This window comes from Oncorhynchus masou, chromosome 23 (assembly GCF_036934945.1).
Source record: "Oncorhynchus masou masou isolate Uvic2021 chromosome 23, UVic_Omas_1.1, whole genome shotgun sequence".
In the NCBI taxonomy this organism is placed as follows: Eukaryota; Metazoa; Chordata; class Actinopteri; order Salmoniformes; family Salmonidae; genus Oncorhynchus; species Oncorhynchus masou.
The window spans coordinates 46,251,662-46,275,613 of NC_088234.1; the positions used below are offsets into that span (position 1 = coordinate 46,251,662).

The following is a 23,952-nucleotide window of genomic DNA, read 5'->3' on the forward strand; positions in this document are numbered from 1 at the left end:
TATGGATTTCTGATTCAATGCCATTGAAATAAAAATAAAATTAAAAAAAGAGACAAATAAACCACATGAATGAGGACAGGAGACGTGTATAACAGCTCAGTGCTAACCTCTGGGAAGTTGCAGCTGAAGCAGGAGGACCAGCAGCACTTTGAGCAGGTGCCCATGCTGCCAATGTTCTCCCTGCACAGGATCTGGTCACAGCCCACGGGGTTGGTGCACCAGGTCAGGTTGGAGCAGCACTCCACATAACCTCGGAGGAGAGCGTTCTCATACTGAGGAGAAACAGAGGACAGGAGCCTCAGAGGATGGATAGGCGCTACTGTTTTAAACTCACGATCAGCAAACATGTACAACTGGACAGACATAACTTTATGGGTTTATATACAGTACATTAAGTATTTTTTGTTACGTTAGAGCCTTATTCTAAAATGGATTATATAAGTAAAAACGCTCAATCTACACACAATACCCCATAATGACAAAACAAAAACAGGTTTAGAAATATTTGCAAATTTCTAAAAATCAAAAACAGAAATACCTTACTTAGATAGACCTTCTGCTATGATACTCGAAATTGAGCTCAGCTGCATCCTGTGTCCATGGATCATCCAGTGCACGTCAGAGCAAAAACCAAGCCATGAGGTCGAAGGAACTGTCCTCAGAGCTCCGAGACAGGATTGTGACGAGACACAGATCTGGGGAAGGGTACCAAAAGAATTCTGCAGCATTGACGGTCCTCCGTCATTCTTAAATGGAAGTTTGCAACCACCAAGACTCTTCCTAGAGCTGGCCGCCCGGCCAAACTGAGCAATCGGGGATAAGGGCCTTGGTCAGGGAGGTGACCAAGACCCAATGGTCACTCTGACAGAGCTCCAGAGTTCCTCTGTGGAGATGGGAGAACCTTCCAAGAAGGACCAACATCTCTGCAGCACTCCACCAATCAGGCCTTTATGGTAGAGTGGCCAGACAAAAGCCACTCCTCAGTAAAGGCACGACAGCCGACTTGGAGTTTTCCAAAAGGCACCTAGACTCTCAGAACATGAGAAACAAGATTCTTTGGTCTGATGAAACCCATATGCAACTCTTTGGCCTGAATACCAAGTGTCACATTTGGAAGAAACCTGGCACCATCCTTACGGTGAAGCATGGTGGTGTCAGCATCATGATGTAGGGATGTTTTTCAACGGCAGGGACTGGAAGACTTCTCAGGATCAAGGGAAAGATTAACAGAGTTAACTATAGCAAGATCCTTGATGAAAACATGCTCCAGAGCGCTTAGGAAATGAGAATGTGGAAAAGGTTCAAATTCCAACAGGACAACGACCCTAAGCAAACAGCCAAGACAACGCAGGAGTGACTTCGGGACAAGTCTCAATGTCCTTGAGTGGCCCAGCCAGGGCCCGGACTTGAACCCAATCAAACATCTCTGGAGAGACCTGAAAATAGCTGTGCAAGATGCTCCCCATCCAACCTGACAGATCTTAAGAGGATATGCAGATAAGAATGGGAGAAACTCCCTGAATACTTTCCAAATTCACTTCAAGTGTGATGCCCTTGTGTGTGTGTGTGTGTGTGTGTGTGTGTGTGTGTGTGTGTGTGTGTGTGTGTGTGTGTGTGGGGGGGGGGGGGTGCAGACCTTGGTGATGGTGTCCTTGTTGGTCAGGATGTTGAAGAAGAACTGGGAAGTAGGTTGTGCTCGGCAGTCTGTTATTGGACAGTTGCAGTTCATCACCAGGTTCTGCTCAATTCTGGCCGTGAGGTACTCCTGCCAGCAAGACTAGGAAGAAAAAATAAATCATGAAATGGGAGTCCTGTGACAAACTGTTCACACATAAATTAGGAGCAGATGTTCCGACTCAACATGAACAGGCTAATTCATCCTTAAAGCAGCAATCAGCAGTTGAAATAATAACAAAGCTCCCTCACCCTGGTTTCAGGTAAAAAGCTGAGGGATGGGGTTGGAGAAATCTAACCGCTCAAATTTATAGACCGAGCTATCCATGAAGGGACTGACCATCCATGATATCAAATGTGTAGTTTAAACCATGCTTTAAGGCTGTAGTGTTTGTTTACAAACATTGTAAAACTATCTTATACACTGCTCAAAAAAATAAAAGGGAACACTAAAATAACACATCCTAGATCTGAATGAATGAAATATTCTTATTAAATACTTTTTTCTTTACATAGTTGAAAGTGCTGACAACAAAATCACATTATCAATGGAAATCAAATTTATCAACCCATGGAGGTCTGGATTTGGAGTCACACTCAAAATTAAAGTGGAAAACCACACTACAGACTGATCCAACTTTGAAGTAATGTCCTTAAAACAAGTCAAAATGAGGCTCAGTAGTGTGTGTGGCCTCCACGTGCCTGTATGACCTCCCTACAACGCCTGGGCATGCTACTGATGAGGTGGCGGGAAGAGGGATCTCCTCCCAGACCTGGACTAAAGCATCCGCCAACTCCTGGACAGTCTGTGGTGCAACGTGGCGTTGGTGGATGGAGCGAGACATGATGTCCCTGATGTGCTAAATTGGATTCAGGTCTGGGGAACGGGCGTGCCAGTCCATAGCATCAATGCCTTCCTCTTGCAGGAACTGCTGACACACTCCAGCCACATGAGGTCTAGCATTGTCTTGCATTAGGAGGAACCCAGGGCCAACCGCACCAGCATATGGTCTCACAAAGGGTCTGAGGATCTCATCTCGGTACCTAATGGTAGTTAGGCTACCTCTGGTGAGCACATGGAGGGCTGTGCGGCCCCCCAAAGAAATACCACCCCACACCATGACTCACCCACCGCCAAACCGGTCATGCTGGAGGATGTTGCAGGCAGCAGAACGTTCTCCACGGCGTCTCCAGACTCTGTCACGTCTGTCACATGTGCTCAGTGTGAACCTGCTTTCATCTGTGAAGAGCACAGGGCGCCTGTGGCGAAATGCCAAACGTCCTGCACGGTGTTGGGCTGTAAGCACAAACCCCACCTGTGGACGTCAATCTCCATAGACAAACATAGGCAGTAGAATGGGCCGTACTGAATAGCTCAGTGACTTTCAACATGGCACCGTCATGGGATGCCACCTTTCCAACAAGTCAGCTCGTCAAATTTCTGCCCTGCTAGAGCTGCCCCAGTCAGGTGTAAGTGCCGTTATTGTGAAGTGGAAACGCCTAGGAGCAACAATGGCTCAGCCGCGAAGTGGTAGGCTACACAAGCTCACAGAACGGGAACTCAAAATGCTGAAGCACATAAACATTGTCTGTTCTCGGGTGGCAAAACTCCATACCAAGTTCCAAACTGCCTCTGGAAGCAACGTCAGCACAAGAACGGTTTGTCGGGAGTCTCATGAAATGGCTTTCCATAGCCAAGCAGCCACACACGCCTAAGATCAACATGCGCAATTCCAAGTGTTGGTTGGCGTGGTGTAAAACTCGCCACCATTGGACTCTGGAGCAGTGGAAAGGCGTTCTCTGGAGTGATGAATCAAGTTCACCATCTGTAGTCCGACCGACGCCAGGAGAACGCTACCTACCCCAATGCATAGTGCCAACTAAGTTTGGTGGAGGAGCAATAATGGTCTGGGGCTGTTTTTCATGGTTCGGTCTAGGCCTCTTAGTTCCAGTGAAAGTAGATCTTAATCCGACAGCATACAATGACATTCTAGACGATTCTGTGCTTCCAACTTTGTGGCAACAGTTTGGGAAGGCCCTTTGCTGTTTCAGAATGACAATTGCCCCGTGCACATAGCGATGTCCATGCAGAAATGGGTTTTTGAGATCGGTGTGGAAGAATTTGACTGGCCTGCATATAGCCCTGACCTCAACCCCATTGAACACCTTTGGGATGAATTGGAACGCAGACTGCGAGCTAATATCGCCCAATATCAGTGCCCGACCTCACTAATGCTCTTTTAGCTGAATGGAAGCAAGTCCATGCATCAATGTTCCAACAGCTAGTGGAAATCCTTCCCAGAAGAGTGGATGCTGATTTAGCAGCAAAGCGGGGAGAACAACTCCATATTAATAATTAGAATGAGATGTTTGACAATCAGGTGTCCACATACTTTGTTGTGTATTTCTCTATCTCACTTCAAATAATGTGGGGGGGGAAAAAATCTAAACCATGTTTTCACTTTGTCATTATGGGGTATTGTGTATAGATGGGATGGGAAAATATATATTAAATCCATTTTGATTTGAGGCTGTAACAAAATGTATGAATACTTTGTGAAGGCAAGAATCAATGGGTACATATTAATTTCTAAGTTAAAAAAATTATATAGCAACTTCAAAATGTCCCTTTAAAGCATCTATACAAGATTAAACTCATTTAAAGTTAGAAAAGGATTAGAAAAATTGGTAAAGTGACAGACCCGGCAGCAGTAGTGCATGCAGCAGAGGGTGGGAACGGGCTCTGCCTCCCCTGTTTGAGAGATGAGGCACACAGGGCAGCTGGACACAGGGCTGGGGGGTGGCTGGGGGTTCCAGCCCCTCAGCCCAGCAGCCATGACCAGGGAGTCTGGGTCGTCTGTGTAGCGCTGGATTAGCACGTCCATGTTCCACTTGCAGTGGACCAGCAGGTGCTCAGCCCGGTCCAGGTCCAGAGTCAGGGTGCCAGAGACCTGCTGCACTGTGCTCTGCATCAGCTGCCGGACCTCCTCCTGGTTCATAGTCCGGCCCATGGACAACAGGACAGCCTCCAGGACCCCGTCTTCCACACTCTGAGGGGCTGCAAAGATGCCTTCCAGGCTGGAGGAGAAGACACAGCGGGTCACAAGAGGTAAGTTACATCTATGGAAATCTTAAACTCTAAATGTGAAGAGGGTCACAGCTTAGTATAATTACGTTGGAAATACTCTCATTTCAGAGAACAAGCATGTGTCATTAAAAACAGTGCGGCAGAATAACATCCTTATGGAAAGCAGAGCTTGTAATTATCAGGTTAGTAATTCGTGTGATTTTAACTGCAAAACGTTGTAGAGACAAATTGTGGTATCTTTATTAAAAACGATCACCCCACACAGCATTTCTAGACTACTGTATTATACCCACACAAAATAAGAAAGCAACGCCTCCCGGGTGGCGCAGTGGTTAAGGGCGCTGTACTGCAGCACCAGCTGCACCACCAGAGACTCTGGGTTCGCGCCCAGGCTCTGTCGTAACCAGCCGTGACCGGCAGGTCCGTGGCCTAGCGTCGTCCGGGTTAGGGAGCACACCAGCAACTCTTGTGGCGGGCCGGGCGCAGTGCGCGCTAACCAAGGTTGCCAGATGCGCGGTGTTTCCTCCGACACATTGGTGCGGCTGGCTTCCGGGTTGGAGGGCGCTGTGTTAAGAAACAGTACAGCTTGGTTGGGCTGTGTATCGGAGGACGCATGACTTTCAACCTTCGTCTCTCCCGAGCCCGTACATGAGTTGTAGCGATGAGACAAGATAGTAGCCACTAAACAATTGGAAACCACGAAATTGGGGAGAAAAAGGGGTACAAAAATAAAATTAAAATAAGAAAGCAACAAACATGGTTCAAAGTTCAAATGTTCTTTTTTATTTATATTAATAGAACATGCACTAGCATCTTTTGACTGTTTCTCAACATATGGCATAACAGCCTAGATATTTTTTTGTGTTGCATGTATTAGACTATTAGAGCCATGGGTTTCTTTGAAGGTTTAGATAAACAGCATCAGTAGTCAATGGTCATCCTGTATGTGAAATGACTGACATTGCCATGCAGCCACAGTTTAGGTCAATGTGTATTTAAAAGCTCAACTAGGACAAAGAACAAGTACATATGGCACAAATAAGTGCTGTAACGTCAGGGCTGAAGACCTCAACCCAATTGGTTAGCTATTAAAGCATTTATGCAATGGCTATAGCAGACAGACATATACATGGAAAAGAAAGCTTGTTAGTAATTATTATACTCTCCTTCCCTACAATTCAAAAACAAAGAACTTGCCCTGAGATACAGAATCAACCGAGAGGCCACACCAGCAATCTACATTAAAAACCCTTCCCCCACTAGGTCAAGGGTCATCCGCACACCTGATGTCGGTGTTGCTGCTGCTGGGGTTATTCTTCAGCTCTGCCTTGGTGAAGGAGAAATGCGCCTGGCCCTTCTGGGGAGTGGAGGGGTCTTCAGGCAGGAACTCCACGATGTGGGGGCTGTCCTCGTTGCGCCTGATGTAGCCCTTGCTGATGACGTGCATGACACAGGACAGCACGTCTGTAGTGCTGCAGCTGAAACGCACCGAGCCTGGGGAACGAGTCACCTCCCGCTTCTGACACGTCTCCAACACCTGAGGGAGGACAAGGGATAAAATAAGGGACATAAAAGACACCCACTGCTTGCTGTCGTTCTCCGCTGAACAAGAATTTGTTCTTAACTGACTTATCTAGTTAAATAAAAGTTAAATAAAATAAAACATAGGATGAGTTGATCATCTCCATTGGTCACACGAGGGAACAAGGCCTTACTCTGAACACCAGGTTGTCTATGTTCATCTCTTTCTCAGCCTTCATGATCTGGATGACGAGGCAGTAGATGAAGTTCCTCTTCCTCTCCAGCGAGCAGGCAGCGTCCTCGTCCACATTCAGGTAGGTCTGCTTTGGCAGCAGGTAGCAGTAGCTGTGGTTTTCCAAACTCTGAGACAGAGCTTTTATGTTCAACCTCAGGACTCCTATGTGTAGAGCAGGACAAAACCTTACATTCAATCCAACTCCACAAACGCCAACAGTAAATTCAAAGCTGTCATGAAAATAACATCTAACTGGGGAACAATTCAGGGGATGGAATCTTGTTTTTGTAAAAAAATTGCTGGATTGGAGGGATCCACAGTAGCTCCATAGAATGCATTTGTGAAAGGCTCAGAGAAAGAACTAGCCAGGGAAAGACAGAGCGGGAGCTCACCATTCACAAGATTGGTGTCAGGGCTGTCTGTGGTGAGAATGCCCTTCTCTGCAGTGAGGGGAGACAGTGCATGGGCCAGCACTGTCGGAGAAAGGCCTGTAGCCTGCTGAAGAGCCTCCACAGATACATCCTGAAAATAACAACAGGAGGTAGTTTAGTGTTCATTTAAAAAATGTAATTCTTAAACTCAATTTCCCCATCGCACTGCGCTTCCCCCATCTAGTTACCGGTTGGTGGTTGAACTGTAGGAGGATGTACATCTGCAGGGTGGAGACGTAGAGAGTGCAGGAGCCATAGTGCAGCTCTGCATGGCCCAGCCAGGTCCACTGTAGACGGCGGGGCTTACTGTGGGTCAGATTGTACATGCACTGGCCTGCAGACAAAACACACACCACACACCAATCAGCCTCTAGCACTTTGTTTTCAAAGATGACATTATAATGGACTGGCTCTGATGGAACTTTGCGGGATTTTGGCTTATGAGAAAGACCTAAAATATACTAAAACAAAAATAAAATGCAACATGCAATACTTTCAAAGATTTTACAGTTCATATAAGTAAATCAGTCAATAGAAATAAATTCATTAGGCCTTAATCTATGAATTTCACATGACTGGGCAGGGTGGGTGGGCAGGCTCAGCCAATCAAAGAGATTTCCCCACAAAGGGCTTACATACAGAAATACTCAGTTTCATCAACTGTTTGGGTGGCTGGTCTCAGACAATCCCGCAGGTGAAGAAGCCAGATGAGTTCTTGGGCTGGTGTGGTTACACGTGGTCTGCAGTTGTGAGGCCGGTTGCACATATTACCAAATTCCCTAAAACGATGTTCGAGGCGGCTTATGGTATGAGAAATGAACATTCAATTCTCTGGCAACAGCTCTGGTGGATATTCCTGCAGTCAGCATGTCAATTGCACGCTCCTTCAAAACTTGAGACATCTGTGGCGTTGTGTGACAAAACTGCACCTTTTAGAGTGGCCTTGTGTTGTCCCCAGCACAAGGTGGACCTGTATAATGGTCATGCTGTTTAATCAGCTTATTGGAATGCCACACCTGTCAGATGGATGATCTTGACAAAGAAGAAATGCTCACCAACAGGGATGTACACATCAGGTTTTTTGTGTGCATATGGAACATTTCTGGGAATATCTATTTCAACTAAAGAAACATGGGACCAACACTTGACATGTTGCGTTTATATATTTGTTCAGTGTATAATCATATGAGGAGAGAAACATACAGCCAAAACTTTGTGAAAAGACAGATGACAGAATGGGACTGACTGTTAGAGTAGAAATCTGTGTACTCGGCCAGGTAGGTGGAGAGCTGCTTGGGGAAGTATCTGCTGGAGTTGTCCAGGTAGCAGGGTGAGGAGACTGCCCAGCAGCGAGGAGACAGGACCAGCACCTTCACCTCACTCTCCTCATCAGGCTCGGACGGCTGATCATCCATCATCTGCAGCACAGAAAAATACAACATTTTTGGGAGGTTATGGGTTGGATTCCCAATAGGCCATATAACATAGTAAGATGTTGTCATGACTCTCCTGTGAGGATCCAAAGGATCAGATTACAGTGGCTCCGGGGAGAGGAATGATGTGGGCGTTTTATGACATCTCACATAGATCGTTAACAATAGGCAGCAGACGATTCCTTTTGGGGCCTAATTTGGGCAAATGGAATGCATCTGTGTTACAGAAGAGTTTGCCAACCAAGAACTTCAACATTAAACCATGGACAATATATTTCAATATCCGAATATTGGGAATGATGGAATATGGAAAATTACTGTCTATGTTGTGATGTCATTAAAAGTTGCATGAAGACGTTATAACGAAAACATTGTAACTTGAAGAGCTTTCATATGTGTATTTCATGTTTACATACTTTACATTGTGTGGAAAATATCCAGGATAAAGAATGTTTTTATGACGATAAGATTGTGATTTTAGTTCTCTAACAAGATCATATTGTGATACCTTGACTCCTAACTAGCCACGCCCCAGGGAACCCAGAGAGCGTGCCAGCCTGATGTAAACACCTCAATTTTTCAAAAAGGTATAAAGCATTTGAGTGAAGAATTAACATATCAGACTAGAAGCGCCACAAGCTGCAGCTGAGGTCTACGATTAGTCACGACCCCGAAATGCAACATTAGGTTGAAGACAAAGGAACCTCTTAATCATTGCTATGGTTAAGTACTGTATCTAAGAAAGTGAATTTAAGCAGGACCATCTGGTAATTCTCTTCAAATCATAGTTTCTCTACATTGCTCTTATCCCCACTCTGGGATCATCTACACGGCTCAGAAGACCCCTCTTCCAGAACGAGTACAAGTAAACAGACAACTAAGAGAAAGGACAATGTGACATCTCGTGGACAATCAGAGACTTACACCGAGGAACAGACCCCTTCTCACCGAGCGGAACTCTGCCCACAGAGGACTGGGCCGAACAGAGACACCCGACGAAGACCTTCAACACGTAAATACATGCATTACTTATTACCCATAAGAGCGGCAGTTCAGGGAAAGGTATTAGGGCTATTATAAGTATAGTTTCCAAATGTATCTAAGTGTTGCTTCTCTTTGTCGCTTTCTCTCTCTTTAAATCTCCATCTTGTGTAGCCAGTGTCATATTGTATTAGTCCGCTGGGGACTTGTCATCGTGTTAAGTTTCTTATCAATAACCTACCCGCATCTATCATATCTTATAATTTAGCTTCTTAGTAAATAATCAAATCAATGTATTGTATAGTACAGAATGATTAGTAAGACTCAGGTTTGTGCAGATTTACGAAGTCAACGACGTTCAGAATGAGACTGATATGAGGAAATTATTAATTGGTGACTGGTACGATGTCTATATACTCTGGAGTAATTCGGGAGATTAAACATACATTTCCCGTGGTGCCCCAAATTCCTAATGAGTTAGTTGTTACATGATTAATTTAAATTGAGAAATAACTATTTGATAAATAGCAGGTATCACAATGATAGTCACGTCACGACAATGTGTATGCTGCTTTGGAGTCGATCATATGTTATATACAGTGAGCTCCAAAAGTATTGTGACAGTGGCACAGAGTACATTCTGTACTCCAACACTTTGAAATGATACAATGACCGTGAGGTTAAAGTTCAGACTGTCAGCCTGTCTCCTAGAGATTGTCGTATCTTGGTTCAAAGAGTGCAAATCAATCCCAGAACAACAGCAAAGGACCTTGTGAAGATGTTGGAGGAAACAGGTACAAAAGTATCTATATCCACAGTAAAATGAGTTCTATATCGACATAACCTGAAAGGCCGTTCAGCAAGGAAGAAGCCACTGCTCCAAAACCACCATAAAAAAGCCAGACTACGGTTTGCAACTGCACATGGGGACAAAGATCATACTTTTTGGAGAAATGTCCTCTGGTCTGATGAAACAAAAATAGAACTGTTTGGCCATAATGACCATCGTTATGTTTGGTGGAAAAAGGGGTATGCTTGCAAGCCGAAGAACACCATCCCAACCGTGAAGCACGGGGGTGGCAGAATCATGTTGTGGGGTGCTTTGCTGCAAGAGGGACTGGTGCACTTCACAAAATAGATGGCATCATGAGAAAGTAAAATTATGTGGATATATTGTGCAACATCTCAAGACATCAGTCAGGAAGTTAAAGCTTGGTTGCAAATGGGTCTTCCAAATGGACGGTGACCCCAAGCATACTTCCAAATTTGTGGCAAAATGGCTCAAGGACAACAAAGTCAAGGTATTGGAGTGGCCATTACAAAGCCCGGACCTCAATCCTATAGAAAAAATGTGTGGGCAGAACTGAAAAAGTGTGTGCGAGCAAGGAGGCCTACAAACCTGACTCAGTTACACACGCTCTGTCAGGAGGAATGGGACAAAATTCACCCAACTTATTGTGGGAAGCTTGTGGAAGGCTACCCAAAACGTTTGACCCAAGTTAAACAATTTAAAGGCAATGCTACCAAATACTAATTGAGTGTATGTAAACTTCTGACCCACTGGGAATGCGATGAAAGAATTAAAAGCTGAAATAAATCATTCTCTCCTATTATTCTGACATTTCACATTCTTAAAATAAAGTAGTGATCCTAACTGACCTAAAACAGGGAATTTTTATTAGAATTAAAATGTCAGGAATTGTGGAAAAACTGACTTTAAATGTATTTGGCTAAGGTGTATGCAAACCTCCAACTTCAACTGTATGTCTATTAAAGTAGTCAAATGTTTTTAGTATTAGTTCCCATATTCCTAGCAATCAATGACTACATCAAGCTTGTGACTCTACAAAGTTGGGAGTCATTTGCTGTTCGTTTTGGTTGTTTCAGATTATTTTGTGCCCAATAGAAATACATGGTAAACAATGTAGTATCGTTTGGAATTGCTTTTATTGTAAATAAGATTAGAAAATGTTTTCTAAAACACTTCTACATTCATTTGAATGCTATCATGATTACGGATAATCCTGAATGAATCGTGAATAATAATGAGTGAGAAAGTTAGACGCACAAATATCATACCCCCAAGACATGCTAACCTCTCACCATTACAATAGAAGGGGAGGTTAGCATTTTCTGAGGGGTATGATATTAATGTCGTCTGTAACTTTCTCACTCATCATTACTCATCACTACTATTATATTCTTATTTACATTAAAAGTTACTCCAAAATGACACTACACTACTTACCATTAAGCCCTTTACTTTTTCAACATTTTGTTATGTTACAGCCTTATTCTAAAATATATATATTTTTTAACATTTTACTCAATCTCCACACAATGCCCCATAAAGACAAAGAGAGAACTGTTTAGAAATGTTTGCACATTCATTAAAAATGAAAACAGAAATACCTTATTTATATAAGTATTCGGACTCTTTCCTATGAGACATAAAATTGAGCTCAGGTTGCATCCTGATTCCATTGATCATCCTTGAGGTGTTTCTACAACTTGATTGGAGTCCACCTGTGGTAAATTCAACTGATTGGACATGATTTAGAAAGGTCCCACAGTTGACAGTGCATGTCAGATCAAAAACCAAGCCATGAGGTCGAAAGAATTGTCTGTGGAGCTCCCAGACAGGATTGTGTTGAGGCACAGATCAGGGGAAGGGTACCGAAAAATGTCTGCAGCATTGAAGGTCCCCAAAACCAGTGGCCTCCATCATTCTTAAATGGAAGAAGTTTGGAACCACCCAGCCAAACTGAGCAATCGGGGGAGAAGGGCCTTGGTCAGGGAGGTGACCAGGAACCCAATGGTCACTCTGACAGAGCTCCAGAGAGTGGTTGGCCACTCCACAACCATCTCTGCAGCACTCCACCAATTACGCATTTATGGTATAGTGGCCAGACGGAAGCCACTCCTCAGTAAAAGGCTAATTAAAGATTTTCTGTCTGATGAAACCAAGATTGAACTCTTTGGCCTGAATGCCAAACGTCATGTCTGGAGGAAACCTGGCACCATCCCTACTGCGTGACTTAGAGTATCATTACTCTGATGACTGCTATTTTACCAACTAACTAACTTAATTATTACTCAATTAAATGAATCATGTAACAATTAACTCATTAGGAATTTGGGGCACCACAGGAAAAGTAGTTTAACGAATTACTTTCTCCCGACTTAGATATCTATATATCTTTAGAGTTTATTTCATCAATAACAGTCAATGAATCATTATTACCTCCGTTTCATTCTGAATGTCGCATAATCCTTAGATCCGCAAGAACCCTAGACCATCTGAATATTCAGTACAACACAAATTGATTTAATTTATTTACTAACTAAATAAACAACACAGAATACACATACATACTTGCAAGATATGACGGATTGTTACAAATATGGAGAGGGAAGAGTGGGGCAGCGATCTAAGGCAATGCATCTCAGTGCTTGAGAAGTCACTACAGACACCCTGGTTCGAATCCAGGTTGTATCACAACCGGCTGTGATTGGGAGTCCCATAGGGTGGCGCACAATCGGAACCCGGTTTGTCCGGGTTTGGCCAGTGTAGGCCATCATTGTAAATAAGAATTTGTTCTTAACTGACTTGTCTAGTTAAATAAATATTAAAATAAAATAAATTAGAGTGAGAAAACACTTGGAAACATTTGGAATCTACGCTCATGGAAATATTAATACTTAACACCCTAACCTCTCAAACGGATTAGAAATGCAATATATATTTGTGATCCGATTCAGGAAACTAGACGTATGTCGCAAGTCACAACTTCACAGGAGAGCCGATTGATCATAAAAAATATTTTTATCAAAATGCGTTTTTTGTCAGAAATGCCTTGAACTTGTATGCCATCTGTAAATACGAATAAAATGGTTTAATTACGAGCCTTGTTGGTTAAACACAGAAAAAGCTGGCAACCTTCCCAGAAAAAAAAAAAGCTGGCAACCTTCTGAGCTCGTCAGTCTGTTGGTAATCCTGTGCGAAAGCGGCTTTTTGAAAAATGTATTGTGTAGTGGAGCTGCATAAGTGTTGCTCTCCACTTTCTGGAGGATCACATTTTGAAATCAGTGGAATTAGAGTATGATAGCTTAACACATGGACAAAACACCTGTGTCTGGATGACATCTTCAAACTAAGGGCAACCGTGGTATGGCATTCCTGACAGGGAGACACGTCCATCATGTATGATGTATACAGGTAAGATAGCTAGCTTCATTGAGATATTACACGTTTGTAATTTTGACAAAGTGGTTTCATTTCAAGCTAAAGTGTACTGCTAGCAAGCTAGCTAGCGAATGTTAGGTGACTGATGTTACTTGTTTCCCAGAGCCATTTGCTTTTCTCGTTAGAGCCTAATGTTAGCTAGCTAACATTGGACCTGGTTGTTTAGCTCCCAGCACTGTGGCACTGTTGGCATGTTGTTCATTATTGTTTAACTAGCTAATGTTAGCTGGCTGACTCGTTAGCTAACATTACGTGTGTGATATTAAACGTTGTTTACCTAGCTAGGTTAATTGTTTACCTACCTAGCTAGCTAGCTAGCTATATGTCTTAAGCTAAAGTGAACTGTTAGCTAGCTAGCTAGCTAGCTAGAGTTAGCTGGCTAGCTCCCTTGCGGACATTATTATTTGTTTCCCAGAGCTGTTCGTTTTTCTAGTTAGAGCCTAATGTTAGGCATTGACGGTACTTTTTTCATTGTTGTTTAACTAGTTAACGTTAGCTGGCTGGCTCGTTAGCAAACGTGTGTACAACACCCGTTGAATATGGCCAGTGTCAGTAAACATCTGCAAAAAAGCATAATGAAATTGTTGCCAGCAGAGCTGGTTAGGCTTTCGTCATGTTATCCAGAGGTAAACAAATCATCGGCCAGAGCGTCAAGTGTGCGCTCCGTGAGTGAAACGAGATGGGTGGGGCTAGAGCTTAAGAAGGTGTGAATGATGCTGAATGGGTGTAGACAAATAAGAGCTCATCACTCCATACCAAAACATTCAAAGGTGATTTTCTCAAGACTATACAAGTTGATCAACTTTCAAAGCAAAATTACTTTCTCATTGTTCCTCAAATGCAGTGTATGATATACCATTTGTAGCTCGGAGTCTCTACTTTTATCCAATATAAAAAAAACAATTTCACATTTTGCTACATAAGACCGAATCTCGGTGGTGAGTCACATTTACGCGTAATTGTACCTGATCGTCATCCATTTGTTGAAACCAATTGATCCGTCTCTGGGTCGTCGCTCGATGTTAGGCTCTGGTTGTCCTTATTTATAGAGCTTCTCTGGTAGTGGAGTGTTTGTTAGAACAAATACTTCAGATGTACCAATGATTGTCTGTTGGGATTCTCCTTCCCACCTTGTCTTTAGTAAAAAGTTCTAGGACCACTTTTACATGCACAGCTGTAGACAATGTTTCTGGTTTCCTAGGTGATCTTCACATTCGTGTTGAGGTTGAGAGCTTCCAAGTTTCTAACCATTTCAACGTGTAGAACATGGTCTCACGTCTTTTGGTCTTGCAGTGATCTCAGAGTTTAAACCATTTGTAACGTTCAGCTCGCGCTGTACATCGGCTGGTCTGGTAGTGGTCTCAAGGTTGATTCTTCAGGTTCAGGCTCCCGACCACTTTACACGCCAGCAGCAATCCGGCATGATTTGGTCTCATAGTTTTAAACCATTTCGTAACATTCAGTTCATGCTGTCAGGCTGGTCTAATGTAAATTTCGTTAGCGGTTCCTTTTAAAAACCTCTTAGGGCTGGGCCCCTTTTTCTCCACTTCCTGCCTGAATGACGTGCCCAAAGTGAACTGCCTGTAGCTCAGGCCCTGAAGCCAGGATATGCATATAATTGGTAGCATTGGAAAGAGAACACTTTGAAGTTTGTAAAAATGTTAAATAATGTAGGAGAATATAACACAATAGATAGGGTATTAGAAAATCCAAAGAAAAACCAAACCAGTTTTTTTTGAGAGGGACCATCGTCTTAGAAATGCAAGAGAAAGATCATATTGAAAATTAACTCACTGGATGCAATTCCTATGGCTTCCATAGGGTGTTAGCAGTCTATGTTCAAGGTCTAAGGCTTGTAACTTCAAAAACAAATACGAAATAACAGTTTTAGCAGAAGGACAGTCTTGGAAATTTGTGTTTGTGTGCACCATGAAGACATTACGCACCTGCTAAAATCGGTTTCCTATTGAACATACTTCTTTCCGAAATAAATATTATAGTTTGATTACATTTTAGGGTATCTGAGGAGTAAAAATAAACTTATTTTGACTTATTGAAACAAAGTTTAGGGGTAGATTTTCAGATTCCTTTCTCTGCAAGTTGAACGAGTGGATTACTCAAATCGATGGCGCAACGAAACTGACCTTTTGGGATATAAAGAAAGATTTTATTGAACAAAACTACACTACATGTTATAGCTGGGACCCTTTGGATGACAAATCAGAGGAAGATTTTATAAAAGTCAGCAAATATTTAATCATTATATGTGAATGTATGAAACCTGTGCCGGTGGAAAAATATTTTGACGTGGGGCGCCGTCCTCAAACAATCGCATGGCATGTTTTCGCTGTAATAGTTACTGTAAATCAGACAGTGCAGTTAGATTAACAAGAATTTAAGCTTTCAGCCGATATGACACATATGTACCTAAATGTTTAAAATCCATAACATGTATGATTATTTATTTGAATTGCGCCCTCCTGTTTCACCGGAAGTTGTCCCGTTAGAGAGACACCGATCCTTGAGAAGTCTTTTAAGCACTCAGGCCAAAAGGGGTGTTCAATCACGCCTACATGGATATGCTCACTTGGGCATGGTTACTGACTGTGCACAAGTTTATATGAAACGCAATTACCTCATTTAGAAGGCTAAAATTACATTGCTATCTTCACCAAAGTATTTTCCTATTTATTAATATATTTTATACAACATTTAGATGTAAACTTGATACATAGAATGCGTACACTAAGAATTACAGTTACTAGGTTATACCATCCTTAATGACATCACAAAATAATAAAACAATGACAGGATTATTCTTTAGATCCCCACACACCAATCTTATGAATATTGTGCCAACATTCATTCTTTGTCCGTTAAGAGTTTTTGTTGGAAAACGGATTTCTTTCTCAGAAAATGTACGACCCATTGTCAAGGTGTCAAGACCGGCAAATCCCCCTTCCCCTATTCTGTGGAGAGAGGAGGTCTGGCTATCTTCAAACATATGCCTAGCTAATGGGTCTTTTGATCCACTGTCGGGAGAGTCATGACACTATGGTGAAGCATGGTGGTGGCAGCATCCTGTTATTGGGATGTTTATCAAAACGGCAAGGACTGGGAGACTAGTCAGGATCAAGGGAAAGATAAACGGAGCAAAGTACAGAGATTCTTGATGAAAACCTGCTCCAGAGAGCGCTCAGGACCTCAGACTGGGGCCTTTCAACAGGACGATGACCCTAAGCACACAGCTAAGACAACCCAGGAGTGGCTTCAGGACAAGTCTCAATGTTCTTGAGTGGCCCAGCCAGAGCCCAGACTTGAACCCGATCTAACGTCTCTGGAGATAACTGAAAATAGCTGTGCAGCGATGCTCCCCATCCAACCTGACAGAGCTTGAGAGGAGAGAAGAATGGGAGAAACTCCCCAAATACAGGTGTGCCAAGCTTGTAGCGTCATACCCAAGAAGACTCGAGGTTGTAATCACTGCCAAAGGTGCCTCAACAAAGCACTGAGTAAATGATAGGAATACTTACGTAAATGTGACATTTCAGATATTATTTTTGGTATTTTCTGCAAAAATGTCTAAAAACCTGTTTTTGCTTTGTCATTACAGGGTATTGTGTGTAGCTTGATGGGGGTCTTTAAAAAAAATCAATTTTAGAATAATCCTGTAATGTAACAAAATGTGGAAAAATGTATGCATGCATGCATATATAATAACATTGCAGTGGTGGTTTTTATTCTCTGCTCACCTCCTCGTTGACATCCTGCAGGGTCTTGTCCAGCTGCTGGAGGCGGTAGAGGTGGAACTCCTGCTGCAGCTCCTCAGACTCACTGAGATTCTTCAGCATCTGCTGGGGGAAGCGGTTTGGGAAGCAGGTGCCTATCTGCATTATGACAGCAGTCTCCAGCCACACCTTGCTTTGGCCCAGCAGCCTGTCACCGAGGTAGTACCTGTGGAGGAGGGGGATGGAGAAAAGAGATGGATTGAGACTCTAGACAATGCTACAATATGGTCCTTTTATGAATGATAAATGGTCTTAGGGTCGACTCACGGTACAGAACAATTATATTGCAGGTCGGTAACGTTTTAAATCGAGATAATATTATTTGAACAAATTAGCTTGTTATGTTGAATTGTGTTGCAAATTCTATTATGTGAGCAGTGAGACAGACATAGCCTAGGCTACTAACCACACAGGGAGAGAGTGGAGCAGGGAACTGTCCATTATGTGTGTGGTGTTGAAACATTCCTAAATTGTCCACGTGCAGAGCTTATGTTACCTTCCACCTCTTGACAATACATTTCCAAGTTTATTTTCCCTGACTCCTAGCTCACATGAAAATGGCTAACGTAACAGGAGAAATAAAAACGTTATGATGGTTGAATACACCATCGTGGAAACAGGTGCTGCACAAATCATTTTTCCAGTCATTGTGGACGAGAACAACACGGTAGATGGATACCCAACTGGCAAAATTGCAAGTAGTTATTAGTTTACGATATTTTGGTTAATTATTACATGAATTCAAGTTTTTGTTCATTTAGATCAATACGCAGCCCATATAAAGTTTAAACCTATGAGGCTGGTAAAAGTTTGAGTAGCCAATAATCTACAGCATATTCAATTCTGGGAATTGTTTATTTAAATTAAACAGATTTTTAAAAAAATACTGAATGTAAGGGTATTGTTATGTCGGCTATAAGCTTCAGCAGGGAAGGAGGCGGCTAATAAGAAGGCTATTTTTTTTAAAGCAATTTGAGTTGTGCAGCATTACATTGTGAAAATAACAAGACGGGCATTCCTTCTTAATTCATGAGATGGTTTACTTTTATCCAAATATTGAATAGACATGCAGACTAATTCTAATAGTGTACTAATCTGGAGTCATAAAAATAATGAAATAAATGTATGTTATTTGGCGGGTCACAGATCGGCTCCAGGAACAATTCTAGGTAGATATCGGGTAGGGCTTGGAATTTATTTGGCCGGCATGGGGCAGGTGCGGTTCCAAAAAACTGACCCGTGCAGGAATCTGCTAGAGATAAAGAAATGTGGCCTTAACCTGTAACAGTGCTCAAAGGTGTTGGCAAGCTCCAGGCCGGAGAGGAAGAGCATAGGTTCTAGAAACTGCTGCAACTGGTTAAGAGTCTCCACGTTGCCAGAGTCCACTCCACTCTCCTGGATCATCATGTCGATGTACTGGGCAAACCGCTCACTCATCTGCAAACACAGAGATAGCGAATGTAACCCACACAGACATGTTACAGGTACACTGTCAGGTCACGTTCATTTGGACTATTGCCGTTTTCCGTTGCTTGCCCTAATGAACATGACCCAGGTAGTATTGATTACAGGTCATTCAGTATAACTCACATGCATGGCGGTGAGGATGGAGAGCTGTAGGAGAGCAGCAGAGAAACCGTGGCGGAGAGCCAGCACAAATGCTGTCTGTTGGCCAAACAGCTCCTCCATGGCATTCTTCAGACAGAGGTACATGTTCCTGTAACGCTCCACAAAGTCTGGCAGACTGCACGTCGAGTCCAAGAACTTCTTCACCTGTTAAACATGGGTTGAGTAATCACTCTCAAGTAAAAAAAAATTTTTGAGAAACTTAAATCCGGCCTGAGATTCATTTACTGATGCCATCTTGACTTAAACTTTAGATCCGAATGACTACGCCTACTTACTTCAAGAACATTAGATCAAAGTATGTTAATAATGGGCCTCAATGTTTTTAGAGAAGTAAGAGTGGCTAACCTGTCTCTGTACCACGCCCTGCCAACATAGTGCTATCCCTGCAATACTGCTGATGTTCTTCCCCTTGACAAAGTTGGAGGACGAAGAGGACACAGCAGCTGCATCCTTGTTCTTTCCCTCTTTGCCATCTGAAAGAAAATTACAAAATCAGTTATCTTCTAAGAAAAAGGTTTGAGAAATTCAAGGTAAAAATAAATACACTGCATATATTAAAGTATGTGGACAAATGACTGGATTCAGCTATTTCAGCCACACCTGTTACTGTAAGGTATATTAAATTGAGCACACAGCCATGCAACCTCCATAGACAAACATCGGCAGTAGAATGGCCTTACTGAGGAGCTCAGTGACTTTCAACATGGCACCATCATAGGATGCCACCTTTCCAACAAGTCAGATTGTAAAATTTCTGCCCTGTTAGAGCTGCCCCAGTCAACTGTAAGTGCTGTTATTATGAAGTGAAAACATCTAGGAGCAACAACGGCTCAGCCGCAAAGTAGTAGGCCACACAAGCTCACAAAATGGGAACACCGAGTGCTGAAGCATGTAGGGCGTAAAAATGGTCTGTTCTCGGTTGCAACACTCATTACCAAGTTCCAAACTGCTACTGGAAGAAGGAGCTTCAATGAAATGGGTTTCCATGGCCGAGCAGCTGCACAAAAGCCTAAGATCACCATACGCAATGCCAAACGTCAGCTTGAGTGGTGTAAAGCTCACCGGCATTGGACTCTGGAGCAGCGGAAACGCATTCTCTGGAGTGATGAATCACGCTTCACCATCTGGCAGTCTGACGGACAAATCTGGGTTTAGAGGATGCCAGGAGAACGCCACCTGACCCAATGCATAATGCCAACTGTAAAGTGTGGTGGAGGAGGAATAGTCGTCTCAGGCTGTTTTTCATGGTTCGGGCTAGGCCTCTTAGTTCTAGTGAAAGTAAATCTTAACGCTACAGCATACAATGACAATCTAGACAATTCTGTATTTCCAACTTTGTGTAAGGGCCTTTCCTGTTCCACCATGACAATGTCGAGATGGGCGACAAGTCTTCCACACCTAACATCAGTGCCCGACCTCACTAATGCTTTTGTGGCTGAATGGAAGCAAGTCCCCGCAGCAAAGTTCCTACATCTAGTGGAAAGTTTTCCAAGAAGAGTGGAGGCTGTTATAGCAACAAAGGGGGGACCAACTCCATATTAATTCTCATGATTTTGGAATTAGATGTTTGACAAGCAGGTGTCCACATACTTTTGGTCATGTAGCGGATGAAACTGCAGCCAAAAACAACTGAAAGAAACAAAGGAGTAACACATCGTCCTGATCATTTTCAATTCAAACTGGAGGGTTGCGTGTGGGGGGAAAGCGGAACGTCTCAGTGATTAGTAATATAAAAATGGAGATGCTGGAAGAATAACGAAATGCAGTACATTAGCCTCTAAGCTCTTACTTACTCTTTAAAACTTTGCTTCGGTTGATACCTTCTGAAAACAAAAGAAATACGGAAGACGTGATGGGTTGTCGACCTAATATTGTGAATAAAGTATCAATACCTTCGCATTTCCAAATATTATACAAAAACTAGTCTTTCGTCTACTGAGATTTATTTGCAGCTCATTTTGATTAGCAATTCCTGTAGGATTTCCACACCCAATTTTAGGGGCAATAATTGCCAAAATACTATTCAAAAAGGTTGAGAGGCCCACATTTTGTCCCACTATGCCTAATGAAATATCAGTCACAGCTGGACAGAGAAAAGACTTCAGTGTTTATCAGAAGTAAAGAAGTGGTAGGGTATAGGGTTACAGGATTACTCACTGCATTTGATGGGCGGCTTGAGCTCCTCTGTGTTCACTCGGCTGGTATCCACATGGACCAGTAGGTGGGTGAGGCGACGGACGCGGGAGTTGAAGATGGCGGCCCGACTCTTGCAGCGCCTGGCTGACTCTGCGTTGTCCAGGTACTCAGTGAGTAACCAAGAGAGGGGACTGAGGTCTTGGGTTTCTGTTAGGAGTGGAGGAGAAAAGCAAGTTTGGCATACTACAACTCTGACAGAGAATCATCTTAGTTGATGAAAATGTATGGCTGACAGAACGTAGCTGAATTGCAGGAAGTGAGAGAGAGTGTGTTTCTCAAAATGCATACTACCGTGCTCTGAGCACGCAAATTGGTACATGGGATGGTCGGAGTAGGATTCCAAATCAAAGTATGCGAAACGGAGCACGGAGGGCACTTGTCACATGCTTACTCCATTTGAACATATTTTTAAGCATGCAACTAAGTATGCACAGAAATATTACACAAAATGTCAGTATTTGAACTGTAGAGAGAGAAAATGAAATGTTGCATAGCCACATCTCATACGTTGCCTGACTACAATATTGTATCTTAATACGTTAATAAATAGATGCTGTGTTAATTTTGGCATGTTTACCTGCCCACAAAACCCACTGTAGTGTGCATAGATTTTAAGCCCATGAACAGTCAATGGGGCTAACTGGCAATCTACTACTGTTAGCTAGCTAGCCAGATCGCCATGAAGAATTGGTAGCTCGCTACCCACGAAAAGTGTACATCTACACCTTGCATAACATTAGATTTAGGTCATTTTTGCCTGTTTGGCTAGCTAGCTAGATTATTATGATTTCCATACAGCTAGCTGATAATTATGAAGTAAAACGTTTGCTTTGTGTATATCTGGTTTCGTCTCCATTGTTGCATTGTTCTGGCTGGAAGAAGGTTCAGTGAATGAGGAGGTGCAGTGTGAGGTAATACAGTAGTGGGAGTGCTTCTCAAATGTAATGTCTTATGCGTTCTCCACACTCTCGTCCTCACAAAAACGTACTCAGGTAACGTCCTCAGAGAATAAACTTGGCGCATGAGTGTGGCGTACGGTAGTATGCATATTGAGAAACATCCAGACTCAGGAAGTTACCAGAGATGGTGATGATCTGTACGATGGGGGTGATGAGGGCCTCCCAGCAAGTGCGTCCCAGAGCCTCCGCTGCCTCGGCATCGGGCAGGAAGCGGTCAGCAAACATCTGCTCATGTCGCAGAGCACTGTTCAGTCTGCAGACACACACACCAGGCCAGGTTAGAGCAGTCTGGGGGTGAGTGCAGTTAGCAGTAGTGTGTAGTAGAGAAAGGTTTACTTGTTGAAGAGCTGCAGCAGCTGGGCCTTGTCCTCAAGGATCTCCTGGCACCAGGTGTGGGCTTTGGTGGTGTAGAAAAGGTAGGTGCGACAGCAGAGCTGCTCCTTGAAAACGGGCCAGAAGGTGGGCTTGGGCCCCAACACCTCAAAACCGTGGACCCTCGTGTCGATGCCACCCTGGTGTGGAGAAAATGATGTTAATGCAGGTTCAACATTTTAAAGTAGACTCCCTGCTGACCAGGGTTGTGATCAATACCATTTCAATTCAGGAAGTAAAATTCAATTGAAATTCCAATTTTCATGATGCCACAGCCCACCTGCTGACACCTCTTGATCCTGATCTGCACAATGGACCAGAAGCGGGTCATGTTCTCCAGTAACACAATGCGATTGGCTGACGGAGGCACATTGACCTGTAAATCACAGAGTTGGGGGAGAGGCTAACACCTTAAAAAGACAAGATCATACATATAACCTACTTCCAAAGATGTTCCTACTCCTGCCTGCCTATACAGCTACTTACTGTGTTCAGCTCTGTATTGATATTTGTGGGGTCGTCTCCTCCAAGTACTACAATGCGGGCAGGCATATAGCTGGAGTCTTCACTGGCCACAAGAACTGACAATTGCCTTGGTTTAACAAGAAAAGGAGAAAATGTGCTTACAGTAAGTGCCCAATTGTTACAGTAAGAAATAGAACAACTATGGATGCCATTGAAGTAAACACAGCAGTTATTTAAGATACAGCATGCAGTCTAGCATAATAATCCACAGCTGCAAGAACAAGGCAATAAGACAAACATTTCGGTATACAGGCAAGGGAACAGTTAGCAACACAGGTGTGCTTCAATTTCAATTGTCTTTACATATTGTGCATAGATATCAAGAGTAAATATTCCAACATTATAAACCCTCAGTATGGCCAAAGTGATGTGTGGACATACCTAATAGCCACCCCCTTGTGCATGTAGATGTTGATAAAATGGGAACCTGTGCAGCCATTGGACTCCCAGTAGGTTTTAGGGTTCTTGTCAGTGAGCTTGTTCGCTCGATGGTGATTAGAGGAAACCTCCACTTTCTCCCAGCACTTGTCCTCCTTGAGTTCCAAACTAGATCCTGTTGTTAACAGTCACAAGATGAACAGGACAGTTTAAGACAAATTGAACTTTAACTTTCAGAAGCTAAATAAAATCTTACGGGCTGATTAGGTCAAGTAAATAATCTACCAGTACTGGTAATGTATTTCTTGATTTTATGAAAACAGAATAAAAAAAGGAATTATGATACATGATATTATGATACATGATAATTTGATACATTTTGCAGGGCTCCAGACTGCAACCATTTTGTCACAACTGTATGTTCTGAATCAGACTATTCTAAAATGTTTCTCTAAATGTAATACTGTACATAAAGATGAAGGCAACTTCATATCTA

General features: G+C 42.9%; 1 protein-coding gene across 4 annotated transcripts in view; it reads right to left on the reverse strand.

Annotated features, from left to right (window-relative positions):
• The window catches only part of LOC135510915 (cullin-9-like), a 70,248-nt gene that overhangs the window by 13,755 nt on the left and 32,541 nt on the right, over nt 1-23,952 (reverse strand). For 3 of the 4 annotated variants that reach the window (XM_064932242.1, XM_064932244.1, XM_064932245.1), the window contains exons 16-34: nt 23,460-23,631; nt 23,040-23,145; nt 22,834-22,929; nt 22,518-22,693; nt 22,301-22,434; nt 21,184-21,369; nt 20,820-20,849; nt 19,372-19,499; nt 18,988-19,170; nt 18,677-18,834; nt 17,362-17,563; nt 8,196-8,367; nt 7,138-7,283; nt 6,911-7,040; nt 6,478-6,680; nt 6,046-6,299; nt 4,377-4,752; nt 1,637-1,777; nt 108-272 (exon numbers count right to left, since the gene is read on the reverse strand). In XM_064932242.1, the coding sequence (XP_064788314.1) occupies nt 108-272; nt 1,637-1,777; nt 4,377-4,752; nt 6,046-6,299; nt 6,478-6,680; nt 6,911-7,040; nt 7,138-7,283; nt 8,196-8,367; nt 17,362-17,563; nt 18,677-18,834; nt 18,988-19,170; nt 19,372-19,499; nt 20,820-20,849; nt 21,184-21,369; nt 22,301-22,434; nt 22,518-22,693; nt 22,834-22,929; nt 23,040-23,145; nt 23,460-23,631 (3,158 nt within the window). The remainder of the gene's footprint in view (nt 1-107; nt 273-1,636; nt 1,778-4,376; nt 4,753-6,045; nt 6,300-6,477; nt 6,681-6,910; nt 7,041-7,137; nt 7,284-8,195; nt 8,368-17,361; nt 17,564-18,676; nt 18,835-18,987; nt 19,171-19,371; nt 19,500-20,819; nt 20,850-21,183; nt 21,370-22,300; nt 22,435-22,517; nt 22,694-22,833; nt 22,930-23,039; nt 23,146-23,459; nt 23,632-23,952) is intronic. The other variant, XM_064932243.1, reaches the window with a different exon arrangement.